The sequence below is a fragment of the Pholcus phalangioides genome, unplaced genomic scaffold, assembly GCF_987345545.1.
Source record: "Pholcus phalangioides strain wild (caught in Gottingen) unplaced genomic scaffold, Ppha-v1.0 ptg000022l_1, whole genome shotgun sequence".
In the NCBI taxonomy this organism is placed as follows: domain Eukaryota; kingdom Metazoa; phylum Arthropoda; class Arachnida; order Araneae; family Pholcidae; genus Pholcus; species Pholcus phalangioides.
Window position 1 is genome coordinate 7,574,360 of NW_028301615.1, and position 20,496 is coordinate 7,594,855.

At 32.4% G+C, this 20,496-nt stretch overlaps 1 protein-coding gene across 4 annotated transcripts in view; it reads right to left on the reverse strand.

Annotated features, from left to right (window-relative positions):
* The window catches only part of LOC149069412 (eukaryotic translation initiation factor 4E type 2-like), a 350,991-nt gene that overhangs the window by 201,677 nt on the left and 128,818 nt on the right, over positions 1-20,496 (reverse strand). Inside the window, exons 6-7 of one of the 4 annotated variants that reach the window (XM_089249238.1) lie at positions 17,446-17,518; positions 11,844-11,911 (exon numbers count right to left, since the gene is read on the reverse strand). The exons of the other annotated variants lie outside the window; for them this stretch is intronic. Of the exons in view, the coding sequence (XP_089105364.1) occupies positions 11,859-11,911; positions 17,446-17,518 (126 nt within the window). The 3' untranslated portion in view covers positions 11,844-11,858. Of the gene's footprint in view, positions 1-11,843; positions 11,912-17,445; positions 17,519-20,496 lie in introns of those variants that run through there. 4 annotated transcript variants of the gene reach the window in all.

Consider the following 20,496-nt stretch of genomic DNA (forward strand, 5'->3'; position numbering starts at 1 on the left):
TATGGTTCTGTTTTCCTCATCCGTGATGAAAATGCCTACAAAATAAACATGAAAACTATTCAATAGCTCGAAAAAAGTAATTTTGAAAAAACCGACAGGACCCCCCCCCCTTAAACATGTAAAAATTTAAAATTCAAACTCAATTTTGGATTTTTTTCACGATTCAAACTCAAATCATAAATATGGTTCTGTTTTCCCTATCCGTGATGAAAATGCCTACAAAATAAACATGAAAACTATTCAATAGCTCGAAAAAAGTAATTTGAAAAAACCGACAGGACCCCCCCTTACACGTGTAAAAATTTAAAATTGAAACTCAATTTTGGAACTTTTTCACGATTCATACTCGAATAATAAATATGGTTCTGTTTTCCTCATCCGTGATGAAAATGCCTACAAAATAAACACGAAAACTACACAATAGCTCGAAAAAAGTAATTTTGAAAAAACCTTACACATGTAAAAATTTAAAATTCAAACTCAATTTTAGAATTTTCTCACGATTCAAACTCGAATCATAAATATGGTTCTGTTTTCCTCAACCGTGATGAAAATGTCTACAAAATAAATATGAAAACTATTCAATAGCTCGAAAAAAGTAATTTGAAAAAACCGACAGGACCATCCCTTACACGTATAAAAATTTAAAATCCAAACTGAATTTTAGAATTTTCTCACGATTCAAACTCGAATCATAAATATGGTTCTGTTTTCCTCATCCGTGATGAAAATGCCTACAAAATAAACACGAAAACTACACAATAGCTCGAAAAAAGTAATTTTGAAAAAACCGACAGGACCCCCCCTTACACGTGAGAAAATTTAAAATCCAAACTGAATTTTAGAATTTTCTCACGATTCAAACTCGAATCATAAATATGGTTCTGTTTTCCTCATCCGTGATGAAAATGCCTACAAAATAAACATGAAAACTATTCAATAGCTCGAAAAAAGTAATTTTGAAAAAACCGACAGGACCCCCCCCCCCTTAAACATGTAAAAATTTAAAATTCAAACTCAATTTTGGAATTTTTTCACGATTCAAACTCTAATAATAAATTTGGTTCTGTTTCTCTCATCCGTGATGAGAGAATAACACAAAAACTACACAATAGCTCGAAAAAAGTAATTTTGAAAAAACCGACAGGACCCCCCCTTACACGTGTGAAAATTTAATTTCAAACTCACATTTGGAATTTTCTCCCGATTCAAACTCAAATCATAAATATGGTTCGGTTTTCCCTATCCGTGATGAAAATGCCTACAAAATTTACACTAGCTGGAAAAAAGTAATTTTGAAAAAACCGATAGGACCCCCCCTTACACGTGTGACAATTTAAAATTCAAACTCAATTTTGGAACTTTTTCACGATTCAAACTCAAATCATAAATATGGTTCGGTTTTCCCTATCCGTGATGAAAATGCCTACAAAATAAACACAAAAACTACAAAATAGCTCGAAAAAAGTAATTTCGAAAAAAGCGACAGGACCCCCCCTTACACATGTAAAAATTTTAAATTCAAACTTAATTTTAGAATTTTCTCACGATTCAAACTCGAATCATAAATATGGTTCTGTTTTCCTCATCCGTGATGAAAATGCCAACAAAATAAACATGAAATTTATTAAATAGCTCGAAAAAAGTAATTTTAAAAAAACCGACAGGACCCTCCCTTACACGTGTGAAAATTTAAAATTCAAACTCACATTTGGAATTTTCTCCCGATTCAAACTCAAATCATAAATATGGTTCTGTTTTCCCTATCCGTGATGAAAATGCCTACAAAATAAACATGAAAACTATTCAATAGCTCGAAAAAAGTAATTTGAAAAAACCGACAGGACCCCCCCTTACACGTGAGAAAATTTAAAATCCAAACTGAATTTTAGAATTTTCTCACGATTCAAACTCGAATCATAAATATGGTTCTGTTTTCCTCATCCGTGATGAAAATGCCTACAAAATAAACATGAAAACTATTCAATAGCTCGAAAAAAGTAATTTTGAAAAAACCGACAGGACCCCCCCCCCCCCTTAAACATGTAAAAATTTAAAATTCAAACTCAATTTTGGAATTTTTTCACGATTCAAACTCTAATAATAAATTTGGTTCTGTTTCTCTCATCCGTGATGAGAGAATAACACAAAAACTACACAATAGCTCGAAAAAAGTAATTTTGAAAAAACCGACAGGACCCCCCCTTACACGTGTGAAAATTTAATTTCAAACTCACATTTGGAATTTTCTCCCGATTCAAACTCAAATCATAAATATGGTTCGGTTTTCCCTATCCGTGATGAAAATGCCTACAAAATTTACACTAGCTGGAAAAAAGTAATTTTGAAAAAACCGACAGGACCCCCCCCTTACACGTGTGACAATTAAAAATTCAAACTCAATTTTGGAACTTTTTCACGATTCAAACTCAAATCATAAATATGGTTCGGTTTTCCTCATCCGTGATGAAAATACCTACAAAATAAACACGAAAACTACACAATAGCTCGAAAAAAGTAATTTTGAAAAAACCTTACACATGTAAAAATTTAAAATTCAAACTCAATTTTAGAATTTTCTCACGATTCAAACTCGAATCATAAATATGGTTCTGTTTTCCTCATCCGTGATGAAAATGCCTACAAAATAAACACGAAAACTACACAATAGCTCGAAAAAAGTAATTTTGAAAAAACCGACAGGACCCCCCCTTACACGTGAGAAAATTTAAAATCCAAACTGAATTTTAGAATTTTCTCACGATTCAAACTCGAATCATAAATATGGTTCTGTTTTCCTCATCCGTGATGAAAATGCCTACAAAATAAACATGAAAACTATTCAATAGCTCGAAAAAAGTAATTTTGAAAAAACCGACAGGACCCCCCCCCCTTAAACATGTAAAAATTTAAAATTCAAACTCAATTTTGGATTTTTTTCACGATTCAAACTCAAATCATAAATATGGTTCTGTTTTCCCTATCCGTGATGAAAATGCCTACAAAATAAACATGAAAACTATTCAATAGCTCGAAAAAAGTAATTTGAAAAAACCGACAGGACCCCCCCTTACACGTGTAAAAATTTAAAATTGAAACTCAATTTTGGAACTTTTTCACGATTCATACTCGAATAATAAATATGGTTCTGTTTTCCTCATCCGTGATGAAAATGCCTACAAAATAAACACGAAAACTACACAATAGCTCGAAAAAAGTAATTTTGAAAAAACCTTACACATGTAAAAATTTAAAATTCAAACTCAATTTTAGAATTTTCTCACGATTCAAACTCGAATCATAAATATGGTTCTGTTTTCCTCAACCGTGATGAAAATGTCTACAAAATAAATATGAAAACTATTCAATAGCTCGAAAAAAGTAATTTTGAAAAAACCGACAGGACCCCCCCTTACCTGTGTAAAAATTTAAAATTCAAACTGAATTTTAGAATTTTCTCACGATTCAAACTCGAATCATAAATATGGTTCTGTTTTCCTCATCCGTGATGAAAATGCCTACAAAATAAACATGAAAACTATTCAATAGCTCGAAAAAAGTAATTTTAAAAAAACCGACAGGACCCTCCCTTACACGTGTGAAAATTTAAAATCCAAACTCAATTTTGGAATTTTTTCACGATTCAAACTCGAGTCATAAATATGGTTCTGTTTTCCTCATCCGTGATGAAAATGCCTACAAAATAAACATGAAATTTATTCAATAGCTCGAAAAAAGTAATTTTGAAAAAACCGACAGGACCCCCCCTTACACGTGTGAAAATTTAAAATTCAAACTCACATTTGGAATTTTCTCCCGATTCAAACTCAAATCATAAATATGGTTCTGTTTTCCCTATCCGTGATGAAAATGCCTACAAAATAAACATGAAAACTATTCAATAGCTCGAAAAAAGTAATTTGAAAAAACCGACAGGACCCCCCCTCACACGTATAAAAATTTAAAATCCAAACTGAATTTTAGAATTTTCTCACGATTCAAACTCGAATCATAAATATGGTTCTGTTTTCCTCATCCGTGATGAAAATGCCTACAAAATAAACACGAAAACTACACAATAGCTCGAAAAAAGTAATTTTGAAAAAACCGACAGGACCCCCCCTTACACGTGAGAAAATTTAAAATCCAAACTGAATTTTAGAATTTTCTCACGATTCAAACTCGAATCATAAATATGGTTCTGTTTTCCTCATCCGTGATGAAAATGCCTACAAAATAAACACGAAAACTACACAATAGCTCGAAAAAAGTAATTTTGAAAAAACCGACAGGACCCCCCCTTACACGTGAGAAAATTTTAAATTCAAACTTAATTTTAGAATTTTCTCACGATTCAAACTCGAATAATAAATTTGGTTCTGTTTTCCCTATCCGTGATGAAAATGCCTACAAAATAAACACAAAAACTACACAATAGCTCGAAAAAAGTAATTTTGAAAAAACCGACAGGACCCCCCCCTTACACGTGTGAAAATTTAATTTCAAACTCACATTTGGAATTTTCTCCCGATTCAAACTCAAATCATAAATATGGTTCGGTTTTCCCTATCCGTGATGAAAATGCCTACAAAATTTACACTAGCTGGAAAAAAGTAATTTTGAAAAAACCGACAGGACCCCCCCTTACACGTGTGACAATTTAAAATTCAAACTCAATTTTGGAACTTTTTCACGATTCAAACTCAAATCATAAATATGGTTCGGTTTTCCCTATCCGTGATGAAAATGCCTACAAAATAAACACAAAAACTACACAATAGCTCGAAAAAAGTAATTTCGAAAAAAGCGACAGGACCCCCCCTTACACATGTAAAAATTTTAAATTCAAACTTAATTTTAGAATTTTCTCACGATTCAAACTCGAATCATAAATATGGTTCTGTTTTCCTCATCCGTGATGAAAATGCCAACAAAATAAACATGAAATTTATTCAATAGCTCGAAAAAAGTAATTTTAAAAAAACCGACAGGACCCTCCCTTACACGTGTGAAAATTTAAAATCCAAACTCAATTTTGGAATTTTTTCACGATTCAAACTCGAGTCATAAATATGGTTCTGTTTTCCTCATCCGTGATGAAAATGCCTACAAAATAAACATGAAATTTATTCAATAGCTCGAAAAAAGTAATTTTGAAAAAACCGACAGGACCCCCCCCTTACACGTGTGAAAATTTAAAATTCAAACTCACATTTGGAATTTTCTCCCGATTCAAACTCAAATCATAAATATGGTTCTGTTTTCCCTATCCGTGATGAAAATGCCTACAAAATAAACATGAAAACTATTCAATAGCTCGAAAAAAGTAATTTGAAAAAACCGACAGGACCCCCCCTTACACGTGTAAAAATTTAAAATTGAAACTCAATTTTGGAACTTTTTCACGATTCATACTCGAATAATAAATATGGTTCTGTTTTCCTCATCCGTGATGAAAATGCCTACAAAATAAACACGAAAACTACACAATAGCTCGAAAAAGTAATTTTGAAAAAACCTTACACATGTAAAAATTTAAAATTCAAACTCAATTTTAGAATTTTCTCACGATTCAAACTCGAATCATAAATATGGTTCTGTTTTCCTCAACCGTGATGAAAATGTCTACAAAATAAATATGAAAACTATTCAATAGCTCGAAAAAAGTAATTTTGAAAAAACCGACAGGACCCCCCCTTACCTGTGTAAAAATTTAAAATTCAAACTGAATTTTGGAATTTTCTCACGATTCAAACTCGAATAATAAATTTGGTTCTGTTTTCCCTATCCGTGATGAAAATGCCTACAAAATAAACATGAAAACTATTCAATAGCTCGAAAAAAGTAATTTGAAAAAACCGACAGGACCATCCCTTACACGTATAAAAATTTAAAATCCAAACTGAATTTTAGAATTTTCTCACGATTCAAACTCGAATAATAAATTTGGTTCTGTTTTCCCTATCCGTGATGAAAATGCCTACAAAATAAACATGAAAACTATTCAATAGCTCGAAAAAAGTAATTTTGAAAAAACCGACAGGACCCCCCCTTACACGTGAGAAAATTTAAAATCCAAACTGAATTTTAGAATTTTCTCACGATTCAAACTCGAATCATAAATATGGTTCTGTTTTCCTCATCCGTGATGAAAATGCCTACAAAATAAACATGAAAACTATTCAATAGCTCGAAAAAAGTAATTTTGAAAAAACCGACAGGACCCCCCCCCCCCTTAAACATGTAAAAATTTAAAATTCAAACTCAATTTTGGAATTTTTTCACGATTCAAACTCTAATAATAAATTTGGTTCTGTTTCTCTCATCCGTGATGAGAGAATAACACAAAAACTACACAATAGCTCGAAAAAAGTAATTTTGAAAAAACCGACAGGACCCCCCCTTACACGTGTGAAAATTTAATTTCAAACTCACATTTGGAATTTTCTCCCGATTCAAACTCAAATCATAAATATGGTTCGGTTTTCCCTATCCGTGATGAAAATGCCTACAAAATTTACACTAGCTGGAAAAAAGTAATTTTGAAAAAACCGATAGGACCCCCCCTTACACGTGTGACAATTTAAAATTCAAACTCAATTTTGGAACTTTTTCACGATTCAAACTCAAATCATAAATATGGTTCGGTTTTCCCTATCCGTGATGAAAATGCCTACAAAATAAACACAAAAACTACAAAATAGCTCGAAAAAAGTAATTTCGAAAAAAGCGACAGGACCCCCCCCTTACACATGTAAAAATTTTAAATTCAAACTTAATTTTAGAATTTTCTCACGATTCAAACTCGAATCATAAATATGGTTCTGTTTTCCTCATCCGTGATGAAAATGCCAACAAAATAAACATGAAATTTATTAAATAGCTCGAAAAAAGTAATTTTAAAAAAACCGACAGGACCCTCCCTTACACGTGTGAAAATTTAAAATTCAAACTCACATTTGGAATTTTCTCCCGATTCAAACTCAAATCATAAATATGGTTCTGTTTTCCCTATCCGTGATGAAAATGCCTACAAAATAAACATGAAAACTATTCAATAGCTCGAAAAAAGTAATTTGAAAAAACCGACAGGACCCCCCCTTACACGTGAGAAAATTTAAAATCCAAACTGAATTTTAGAATTTTCTCACGATTCAAACTCGAATCATAAATATGGTTCTGTTTTCCTCATCCGTGATGAAAATGCCTACAAAATAAACATGAAAACTATTCAATAGCTCGAAAAAAGTAATTTTGAAAAAACCGACAGGACCCCCCCCCCCTTAAACATGTAAAAATTTAAAATTCAAACTCAATTTTGGAATTTTTTCACGATTCAAACTCTAATAATAAATTTGGTTCTGTTTCTCTCATGCGTGATGAGAGAATAACACAAAAACTACACAATAGCTCGAAAAAAGTAATTTTGAAAAAACCGACAGGACCCCCCCTTACACGTGTGAAAATTTAATTTCAAACTCACATTTGGAATTTTCTCCCGATTCAAACTCAAATCATAAATATGGTTCGGTTTTCCCTATCCGTGATGAAAATGCCTACAAAATTTACACTAGCTGGAAAAAAGTAATTTTGAAAAAACCGACAGGACCCCCCCCTTACACGTGTGACAATTAAAAATTCAAACTCAATTTTGGAACTTTTTCACGATTCAAACTCAAATCATAAATATGGTTCGGTTTTCCTCATCCGTGATGAAAATACCTACAAAATAAACACGAAAACTACACAATAGCTCGAAAAAAGTAATTTTGAAAAAACCTTACACATGTAAAAATTTAAAATTCAAACTCAATTTTAGAATTTTCTCACGATTCAAACTCGAATCATAAATATGGTTCTGTTTTCCTCATCCGTGATGAAAATGCCTACAAAATAAACACGAAAACTACACAATAGCTCGAAAAAAGTAATTTTGAAAAAACCGACAGGACCCCCCCTTACACGTGAGAAAATTTAAAATCCAAACTGAATTTTAGAATTTTCTCACGATTCAAACTCGAATCATAAATATGGTTCTGTTTTCCTCATCCGTGATGAAAATGCCTACAAAATAAACATGAAAACTATTCAATAGCTCGAAAAAAGTAATTTTGAAAAAACCGACAGGACCCCCCCCCCTTAAACATGTAAAAATTTAAAATTCAAACTCAATTTTGGATTTTTTTCACGATTCAAACTCAAATCATAAATATGGTTCTGTTTTCCCTATCCGTGATGAAAATGCCTACAAAATAAACATGAAAACTATTCAATAGCTCGAAAAAAGTAATTTGAAAAAACCGACAGGACCCCCCCTTACACGTGTAAAAATTTAAAATTGAAACTCAATTTTGGAACTTTTTCACGATTCATACTCGAATAATAAATATGGTTCTGTTTTCCTCATCCGTGATGAAAATGCCTACAAAATAAACACGAAAACTACACAATAGCTCGAAAAAAGTAATTTTGAAAAAACCTTACACATGTAAAAATTTAAAATTCAAACTCAATTTTAGAATTTTCTCACGATTCAAACTCGAATCATAAATATGGTTCTGTTTTCCTCAACCGTGATGAAAATGTCTACAAAATAAATATGAAAACTATTCAATAGCTCGAAAAAAGTAATTTTGAAAAAACCGACAGGACCCCCCCTTACCTGTGTAAAAATTTAAAATTCAAACTGAATTTTGGAATTTTCTCACGATTCAAACTCGAATAATAAATTTGGTTCTGTTTTCCCTATCCGTGATGAAAATGCCTACAAAATAAACATGAAAACTATTCAATAGCTCGAAAAAAGTAATTTGAAAAAACCGACAGGACCATCCCTTACACGTATAAAAATTTAAAATCCAAACTGAATTTTAGAATTTTCTCACGATTCAAACTCGAATCATAAATATGGTTCTGTTTTCCTCATCCGTGATGAAAATGCCTACAAAATAAACACGAAAACTACACAATAGCTCGAAAAAAGTAATTTTGAAAAAACCGACAGGACCCCCCCTTACACGTGAGAAAATTTAAAATCCAAACTGAATTTTAGAATTTTCTCACGATTCAAACTCGAATCATAAATATGGTTCTGTTTTCCTCATCCGTGATGAAAATGCCAACAAAATAAACATGAAATTTATTAAATAGCTCGAAAAAAGTAATTTTAAAAAAACCGACAGGACCCTCCCTTACACGTGTGAAAATTTAAAATTCAAACTCACATTTGGAATTTTCTCCCGATTCAAACTCAAATCATAAATATGGTTCTGTTTTCCCTATCCGTGATGAAAATGCCTACAAAATAAACATGAAAACTATTCAATAGCTCGAAAAAAGTAATTTGAAAAAACCGACAGGACCCCCCCTTACACGTGAGAAAATTTAAAATCCAAACTGAATTTTAGAATTTTCTCACGATTCAAACTCGAATCATAAATATGGTTCTGTTTTCCTCATCCGTGATGAAAATGCCTACAAAATAAACATGAAAACTATTCAATAGCTCGAAAAAAGTAATTTTGAAAAAACCGACAGGACCCCCCCCCCCCTTAAACATGTAAAAATTTAAAATTCAAACTCAATTTTGGAATTTTTTCACGATTCAAACTCTAATAATAAATTTGGTTCTGTTTCTCTCATCCGTGATGAGAGAATAACACAAAAACTACACAATAGCTCGAAAAAAGTAATTTTGAAAAAACCGACAGGACCCCCCCTTACACGTGTGAAAATTTAATTTCAAACTCACATTTGGAATTTTCTCCCGATTCAAACTCAAATCATAAATATGGTTCGGTTTTCCCTATCCGTGATGAAAATGCCTACAAAATTTACACTAGCTGGAAAAAAGTAATTTTGAAAAAACCGACAGGACCCCCCCCTTACACGTGTGACAATTAAAAATTCAAACTCAATTTTGGAACTTTTTCACGATTCAAACTCAAATCATAAATATGGTTCGGTTTTCCTCATCCGTGATGAAAATACCTACAAAATAAACACGAAAACTACACAATAGCTCGAAAAAAGTAATTTTGAAAAAACCTTACACATGTAAAAATTTAAAATTCAAACTGAATTTTAGAATTTTCTCACGATTCAAACTCGAATCATAAATATGGTTCTGTTTTCCTCATCCGTGATGAAAATGCCTACAAAATAAACACGAAAACTACACAATAGCTCGAAAAAAGTAATTTTGAAAAAACCGACAGGACCCCCCCTTACACGTGAGAAAATTTAAAATCCAAACTGAATTTTAGAATTTTCTCACGATTCAAACTCGAATCATAAATATGGTTCTGTTTTCCTCATCCGTGATGAAAATGCCTACAAAATAAACATGAAAACTATTCAATAGCTCGAAAAAAGTAATTTTGAAAAAACCGACAGGACCCCCCCCCCCTTAAACATGTAAAAATTTAAAATTCAAACTCAATTTTGGATTTTTTTCACGATTCAAACTCAAATCATAAATATGGTTCTGTTTTCCCTATCCGTGATGAAAATGCCTACAAAATAAACATGAAAACTATTCAATAGCTCGAAAAAAGTAATTTGAAAAAACCGACAGGACCCCCCCTTACACGTGTAAAAATTTAAAATTGAAACTCAATTTTGGAACTTTTTCACGATTCATACTCGAATAATAAATATGGTTCTGTTTTCCTCATCCGTGATGAAAATGCCTACAAAATAAACACGAAAACTACACAATAGCTCGAAAAAAGTAATTTTGAAAAAACCTTACACATGTAAAAATTTAAAATTCAAACTCAATTTTAGAATTTTCTCACGATTCAAACTCGAATCATAAATATGGTTCTGTTTTCCTCAACCGTGATGAAAATGTCTACAAAATAAATATGAAAACTATTCAATAGCTCGAAAAAAGTAATTTTGAAAAAACCGACAGGACCCCCCCTTACCTGTGTAAAAATTTAAAATTCAAACTGAATTTTGGAATTTTCTCACGATTCAAACTCGAATAATAAATTTGGTTCTGTTTTCCCTATCCGTGATGAAAATGCCTACAAAATAAACATGAAAACTATTCAATAGCTCGAAAAAAGTAATTTGAAAAAACCGACAGGACCATCCCTTACACGTATAAAAATTTAAAATCCAAACTGAATTTTAGAATTTTCTCACGATTCAAACTTGAATCATAAATATGGTTCTGTTTTCCTCATCCGTGATGAAAATGCCTACAAAATAAACACGAAAACTACACAATAGCTCGAAAAAAGTAATTTTGAAAAAACCGACAGGACCCCCCCCCCCCTTAAACATGTAAAAATTTAAAATTCAAACTCAATTTTGGAATTTTTTCACGATTCAAACTCTAATAATAAATTTGGTTCTGTTTCTCTCATCCGTGATGAGAGAATAACACAAAAACTACACAATAGCTCGAAAAAAGTAATTTTGAAAAAACCGACAGGACCCCCCCTTACACGTGTGAAAATTTAATTTCAAACTCACATTTGGAATTTTCTCCCGATTCAAACTCAAATCATAAATATGGTTCGGTTTTCCCTATCCGTGATGAAAATGCCTACAAAATTTACACTAGCTGGAAAAAAGTAATTTTGAAAAAACCGACAGGACCCCCCCCCCCCCACTTACACGTGTGAAAATTTAAAATTCAAACTGAATTTTAGAATTTTCTCACGATTCAAACTCGAATCATAAATATGGTTCTGTTTTCCCTATCCGTGATGAAAATGCCTACAAAATAAACACGAAAACTATTCAATAGCTCGAAAAAAGTAATTTTGAAAAAACCGACAGGACCCCCCCTTACACGTGTGAAAATTTAAAATTCAAACTCACATTTGGAATTTTCTCCCGATTCAAACTCGAATGATAAATATGGTTCTGTTTTCCTCATCCGTGATGAAAATGCCTACAAAATAAACACAAAAACTACACAATAGCTCGAAAAAAGTAATTTTGAAAAAACCGACAGGACCCCCCCCCCCTTAAACATGTAAAAATTTAAAATTCGAACTCAATTTTAGAATTTTCTCACGATTCAAACTCGAATAATAAATTTGGTTCTGTTTTCCCTATCCGTGATGAAAATGCCTACAAAATAAACACAAAAACTACACAATAGCTCGAAAAAAGTAATTTTGAAAAAACCGACAGGACCCCCCCCCCCTTACACGTGTGAAAATTTAAAATTCAAACTCAATTTTGGAATTTTTTCACGATTCAAACTCGAATTATAAATGTGGTTCTGTTTTCCTCATCCGTGATGTAAATGCCTACAAAATAAACACGAAAACTACACAATAGCTCGAAAAAAGTAATTTTGAAAAAACCGACAGGACCCCCCCCTTACCCGTGTAAAAATTTAAAATTCAAACTCAATTTTAGAATTTTCTCACGATTCAAACTCGAATAATAAATTTGGTTCTGTTTTCCCTATCCGTGATGAAAATGCCTACAAAATAAACACAAAAACTATTCAATAGCTCGAAAAAAGTAATTTGAAAAAACCGACAGGACCCCCCCTTACACATGTAAAAATTTAAAATTCAAACTGAATTTTGGAATTTTTTCACGATTCAAACTCGAATAATAAATTTGGATCTGTTTCTCTCATCCGTGTTGGAAATGTCTACAAAATAAACACAAAAACTACACAATAGCTCGAACTAAGTAATTTTGAAAAAACCGAGAGGACCCCTTACACGTGTGAAAATTTAAAACTCAAACTCACATTTGGAATTTTCTCCCGATTCAAACTCGAATAATAAATATGGTTCTGTTTTCCTCATCCGTGATGAAAATGCCTACAAAATAAACACGAAAACTATTCAATAGCTCGAAAAAAGTAATTTTGAAAAAACCGAGAGGACCCCCCCCCCCTTACACGTGTGAAAATTTAAAATTCAAACTCACATTTGGAATTTTCTCCCGATTCAAACTCAAATCATAAATATGGTTCGGTTTTCCCTATCCGTGATGAAAATGCCTACAAAATAAACACAAAAACTACACAATAGCTCAAAAAAAGTAATTTCGAAAAAACCGACAGGACCCTCCCTTACACATGTAAAAATTTTAAATTCAAACTTAATGTTAGAATTTTCTCACGATTCAAACTCGAATCATAAATATGGTTCTGTTTTCCTCATCCGTGATGAAAATGCCTACAAAATAAACACGAAAACTATTCAATAGCTCGAAAAAAGTAATTTTGAAAAAACCGAGAGGACCCCCCCCCCTTACACGTGTGAAAATTTAAAATTCAAACTCACATTTGGAATTTTCTCCCGATTGAAACCCGAATTATAAATGTGGTTCTGTTTTCCTCATCTGTGATGAAAATGCCTACAAAATAAACATGAAAACTACACAATAGCTCGAAAAAAGTAATTTTGAAAAAACCGAGAGGACCCCCCCCTACACATGTAAAAATTTTAAATTCAAACTTAATTTTAGAATTTTCTCACGATTCAAACTCGAATCATATATATGGTTCTGTTTTCCTCATCCGTGATGAAAATGCCAACAAAATAAACATGAAATTTATTCAATTACACGTGTGAAAATTTAAAATTCAAACTCACATTTGGAATTTTCTCCCGATTCAAACTCCAATCATAAATATGGTTCGGTTTTCCCTATCCGTGATGAAAATGCCTACAAAATTTAGACTAGCTGGAAAAAAGTAATTTTGGAAAAACCGACAGGACCCCCCCCCCTTACACGTGTAAAAATTTAAAATTCAATCTGAATTTTGGAATTTTATCCCGATTCAAACTCGAATTATAAATGTGGTTCTGTTTTCCTCATCCGTGATGAAAATGCCTACAAAATAAACACGAAAACTATTCAATAGCTCGAAAAAAGTAATTTTGAAAAAACCGAGAGGACCCCCCCTTACATGTGTAAAAATTTAAAATTCAAACTCAATTTCGGAATTTTTTCACGATTCAAACTCGAATAATAAATTTGGTTCTGTTTTCCTCTTCCGTGATGAAAATGCCTACAAAATAAACACGAAAACTACACAATAGCTCGAAAAAAGTAATTTTGAAAAAACCGACAGGTCCCCCCCTTACACGTGTGAAAATTTAAAATTCAATCTGAATTTTGGAATTTTCTCCCGATTCAAACTCGAATTATAAATGTGGTTCTGTTTTCCTCATCCGTGATGAAAATGCCTACAAAATAAACACGAAAACTATTCAATAGCTCGAAAAAAGTAATTTTGAAAAAACCGAGAGGACCCCCCCCCCCTTACACGTGTGAAAATTTAAAATTCAAACTCACATTTGGAATTTTCTCCCGATTCAAACTCAAATCATAAATATGGTTCGGTTTTCCCTATCCGTGATGAAAATGCCTACAAAATAAACATGAAAACTATTCAATAGCTCGAAAAAAGTAATTTTGGAAAAACCGATACGACCCCCCTTACACATGTAAAAATTTAAAATTCAAACTCAATTTTGGAATTTTTTCACGATTCAAACTCAAATAATAAATTTGGTTCTGTTTTCCTCTTCCGTGATGAAAATGCCTACAAAATAAACACGAAAACTACACAATAGCTCCAAAAAAGTAATTTTGAAAAAACCGAGAGGACCCCCCCTTACACGTGTAAAAATTTAAAATTCAAACTCACATTTGGAATTTTCTCCCGATTCAAACTCAAATCATAAATATGGTTCGGTTTTCCCTATCCGTGATGAAAATGCCTACAAAATTTACACTAGCTTGAAAAAAGTAATTTTGAAAAAACCGACAGGACCCCCCCCCCCCCTTTACACGTGTAAAAATTTAAAATTCAATCTGAATTTTGGAATTTTCTCCCGATTCAAACTCGAATTATAAATGTGGTTCTGTTTTCCTCATCCGTGATGAAAATGCCTACAAAATAAACACGAAAACTATTCAATAGCTCGAAAAAAGTAATTTTGAAAAAACCGAGAGGACCCCCCCTTACATGTGTAAAAATTTAAAATTCAAACTCAATTTTGGAATTTTTTCACGATTCAAACTCGAATAATAAATTTGGTTCTGTTTTCCTCTTCCGTGATGAAAATGCCTACAAAATAAACACGAAAACTACACAATAGCTCGAAAAAAGTAATTTTGAAAAAACCGACAGGACCCCCCCTACACGTGTAAAAATTTAAAATTCAATCTGAATTTTGGAATTTTCTCCCGATTCAAACTCGAATTATAAATGTGGTTCTGTTTTCCTCATCCGTGATGTAAATGCCTACAAAATAAACATGAAAACTATTCAATAGCTCGAAAAAAGTAATTTGAAAAAACCGACAGGACCCCCCCTTACACATGTAAAAATTTAAAATTCAAACTCAATTTTGGAATTTTTTCACGATTCAAACTCGAATTATAAATTTGGTTCTGTTTCTCTCATCCGTGATGGAAATGTCTACAAAATAAACACAAAAACTACACAATAGCTCGAAAAAAGTAATTTTGAAAAAACCGAGAGGACCCCCCCTTACATGTGTAAAAATTTAAAATTCAAACTCAATTTTGGAATTTTTTCACGATTCAAACTCGAATAATAAATTTGGTTCTGTTTTCCTCATCCGTGATGAAAATGCCTACAAAATAAACACGAAAACTATTCAATAGCTCGAAAAAAGTAATTTTGAAAAAACCGACAGGACCCCCCCCCCTTAAACATGTAAAAATTTAAAATTCAAACTCAATTTTGGAATTTTTTCACGATTCAAACTCTAATAATAAATTTGGTTCTGTTTCTCTCATCCGTGATGAGAGAATAACACAAAAACTACACAATAGCTCGAAAAAAGTAATTTTGAAAAAACCGACAGGACCCCCCCTTACACGTGTGAAAATTTAATTTCAAACTCACATTTGGAATTTTCTCCCGATTCAAACTCAAATCATAAATATGGTTCGGTTTTCCCTATCCGTGATGAAAATGCCTACAAAATTTACACTAGCTGGAAAAAAGTAATTTTGAAAAAACCGACAGGACCCCCCCTTACACGTGTGACAATTTAAAATTCAAACTCAATTTTGGAACTTTTTCACGATTCAAACTCAAATCATAAATATGGTTCGGTTTTCCCTATCCGTGATGAAAATGCCTACAAAATAAACACAAAAACTACACAATAGCTCGAAAAAAGTAATTTCGAAAAAAGCGACAGGACCCCCCCCCCTACACATGTAAAAATTTTAAATTCAAACTTAATTTTAGAATTTTCTCACGATTCAAACTCGAATCATAAATATGGTTCTGTTTTCCTCATCCGTGATGAAAATGCCAACAAAATAAACATGAAATTTATTCAATAGCTCGAAAAAAGTAATTTTAAAAAAACCGACAGGACCCTCCCTTACACGTGTGAAAATTTAAAATCCAAACTCACATTTGGAATTTTCTCCCGATTCAAACTCAAATCATAAATATGGTTCTGTTTTCCCTATCCGTGATGAAAATGCCTACAAAATAAACATGAAAACTATTCAATAGCTCGAAAAAAGTAATTTGAAAAAACCGACAGGACCCCCCCTTACACGTATAAAAATTTAAAATCCAAACTGAATTTTAGAATTTTCTCACGATTCAAACTCGAATCATAAATATGGTTCTGTTTTCCTCATCCGTGATGAAAATACCTACAAAATAAACACGAAAACTACACAATAGCTCGAAAAAAGTAATTTTGAAAAAACCTTACACATGTAAAAATTTAAAATTCAAACTCAATTTTAGAATTTTCTCACGATTCAAACTCGAATCATAAATATGGTTCTGTTTTCCTCAACCGTGATGAAAATGTCTACAAAATAAATATGAAAACTATTCAATAGCTCGAAAAAAGTAATTTTGAAAAAACCGACAGGACCCCCCCCCCCCCTTAAACATGTAAAAATTTAAAATTCAAACTCAATTTTGGAATTTTTTCACGATTCAAACTCTAATAATAAATTTGGTTCTGTTTCTCTCATCCGTGATGAGAGAATAACACAAAAACTACACAATAGCTCGAAAAAAGTAATTTTGAAAAAACCGACAGGACCCCCCCTTACACGTGTGAAAATTTAATTTCAAACTCACATTTGGAATTTTCTCCCGATTCAAACTCAAATCATAAATATGGTTCGGTTTTCCCTATCCGTGATGAAAATGCCTACAAAATTTACACTAGCTGGAAAAAAGTAATTTTGAAAAAACCGACAGGACCCCCCCCCCCCCCCACTTACACGTGTGAAAATTTAAAATTCAAACTGAATTTTAGAATTTTCTCACGATTCAAACTCGAATCATAAATATGGTTCTGTTTTCCCTATCCGTGATGAAAATGCCTACAAAATAAACACGAAAACTATTCAATAGCTCGAAAAAAGTAATTTTGAAAAAACCGACAGGACCCCCCCTTACACGTGTGAAAATTTAAAATTCAAACTCACATTTGGAATTTTCTCCCGATTCAAACTCGAATGATAAATATGGTTCTGTTTTCCTCATCCGTGATGAAAATGCCTACAAAATAAACACAAAAACTACACAATAGCTCGAAAAAAGTAATTTTGAAAAAACCGACAGGACCCCCCCCCCCCTTAAACATGTAAAAATTTAAAATTCGAACTCAATTTTAGAATTTTCTCACGATTCAAACTCGAATAATAAATTTGGTTCTGTTTTCCCTATCCGTGATGAAAATGCCTACAAAATAAACACAAAAACTACACAATAGCTCGAAAAAAGTAATTTTGAAAAAACCGACAGGACCCCCCCCCCCTTACACGTGTGAAAATTTAAAATTCAAACTCAATTTTGGAATTTTTTCACGATTCAAACTCGAATTATAAATGTGGTTCTGTTTTCCTCATCCGTGATGTAAATGCCTACAAAATAAACACGAAAACTACACAATAGCTCGAAAAAAGTAATTTTGAAAAAAAAGACAGGACCCCCCCTTACCCGTGTAAAAATTTAAAATTCAAACTCAATTTTAGAATTTTCTCACGATTCAAACTCGAATAATAAATTTGGTTCTGTTTTCCCTATCCGTGATGAAAATGCCTACAAAATAAACACAAAAACTATTCAATAGCTCGAAAAAAGTAATTTGAAAAAACCGACAGGACCCCCCCTTACACATGTAAAAATTTAAAATTCAAACTGAATTTTGGAATTTTTTCACGATTCAAACTCGAATAATAAATTTGGATCTGTTTCTCTCATCCGTGTTGGAAATGTCTACAAAATAAACACAAAAACTACACAATAGCTCGAACTAAGTAATTTTGAAAAAACCGAGAGGACCCCTTACACGTGTGAAAATTTAAAACTCAAACTCACATTTGGAATTTTCTCCCGATTCAAACTCGAATAATAAATATGGTTCTGTTTTCCTCATCCGTGATGAAAATGCCTACAAAATAAACACGAAAACTATTCAATAGCTCGAAAAAAGTAATTTTGAAAAAACCGAGAGGACCCCCCCCCCCCTTACACGTGTGAAAATTTAAAATTCAAACTCACATTTGGAATTTTCTCCCGATTCAAACTCAAATCATAAATATGGTTCGGTTTTCCCTATCCGTGATGAAAATGCCTACAAAATAAACACAAAAACTACACAATAGCTCAAAAAAAGTAATTTCGAAAAAACCGACAGGACCCTCCCTTACACATGTAAAAATTTTAAATTCAAACTTAATGTTAGAATTTTCTCACGATTCAAACTCGAATCATAAATATGGTTCTGTTTTCCTCATCCGTGATGAAAATGCCTACAAAATAAACACGAAAACTATTCAATAGCTCGAAAAAAGTAATTTTGAAAAAACCGAGAGGACCCCCCCCCCCCTTACACGTGTGAAAATTTAAAATTCAAACTCACATTTGGAATTTTCTCCCGATTGAAACCCGAATTATAAATGTGGTTCTGTTTTCCTCATCTGTGATGAAAATGCCTACAAAATAAACATGAAAACTACACAATAGCTCGAAAAAAGTAATTTTGAAAAAACCGAGAGGACCCCCCCCTACACATGTAAAAATTTTAAATTCAAACTTAATTTTAGAATTTTCTCACGATTCAAACTCGAATCATATATATGGTTCTGTTTTCCTCATCCGTGATGAAAATGCCAACAAAATAAACATGAAATTTATTCAATTACACGTGTGAAAATTTAAAATTCAAACTCACATTTGGAATTTTCTCCCGATTCAAACTCCAATCATAAATATGGTTCGGTTTTCCCTATCCGTGATGAAAATGCCTACAAAATTTAGACTAGCTGGAAAAAAGTAATTTTGGAAAAACCGACAGGACCCCCCCCCCCTTACACGTGTAAAAATTTAAAATTCAATCTGAATTTTGGAATTTTATCCCGATTCAAACTCGAATTATAAATGTGGTTCTGTTTTCCTCATCCGTGATGAAAATGCCTACAAAATAAACACGAAAACTATTCAATAGCTCGAAAAAAGTAATTTTGAAAAAACCGAGAGGACCCCCCCTTACATGTGTAAAAATTTAAAATTCAAACTCAATTTCGGAATTTTTTCACGATTCAAACTCGAATAATAAATTTGGTTCTGTTTTCCTCTTCCGTGATGAAAATGCCTACAAAATAAACACGAAAACTACACAATAGCTCGAAAAAAGTAATTTTGAAAAAACCGACAGGTCCCCCCCTTACACGTGTGAAAATTTAAAATTCAATCTGAATTTTGGAATTTTCTCCCGATTCAAACTCGAATTATAAATGTGGTTCTGTTTTCCTCATCCGTGATGAAAATGCCTACAAAATAAACACGAAAACTATTCAATAGCTCGAAAAAAGTAATTTTGAAAAAACCGAGAGGACCCCCCCCCCCTTACACGTGTGAAAATTTAAAATTCAAACTCACATTTGGAATTTTCTCCCGATTCAAACTCAAATCATAAATATGGTTCGGTTTTCCCTATCCGTGATGAAAATGCCTACAAAATAAACATGAAAACTATTCAATAGCTCGAAAAAAGTAATTTTGAAAAAACCGATAGGACCCCCCTTACACATGTAACAATTTAAAATTCAAACTCACATTTGGAATTTTCTCCCGATTCAAACTCAAATCATAAATATGGTTCGGTTTCCCCTATCCGTGATGAAAATGCCTACAAAATTTACACTAGCTGGAAAAATGTAATTTTGAAAAAACCGACAGGACCCCCCCCCCTTACACGTGTAAAAATTTAAAATTCAATCTGAATTTTGGAATTTTCTCCCGATTCAAACTCGAATTATAAATATGGTTCGGATTTCCCTATCCGTGATGAAAATGCCTACAAAATAAACACAAAAACTACACAATAGCTCGAAAAAAGTAATTTCGAAAAGAGCGACAGGACCCCCCCTTACTCATGTAAAAATTTTAAATTTAAACTTAATTTTAGAATTTTCTCACGATTCAAACTCGAATCATAAATGTGGTTCTGTTTTCCCTATCCGTGATGAAAA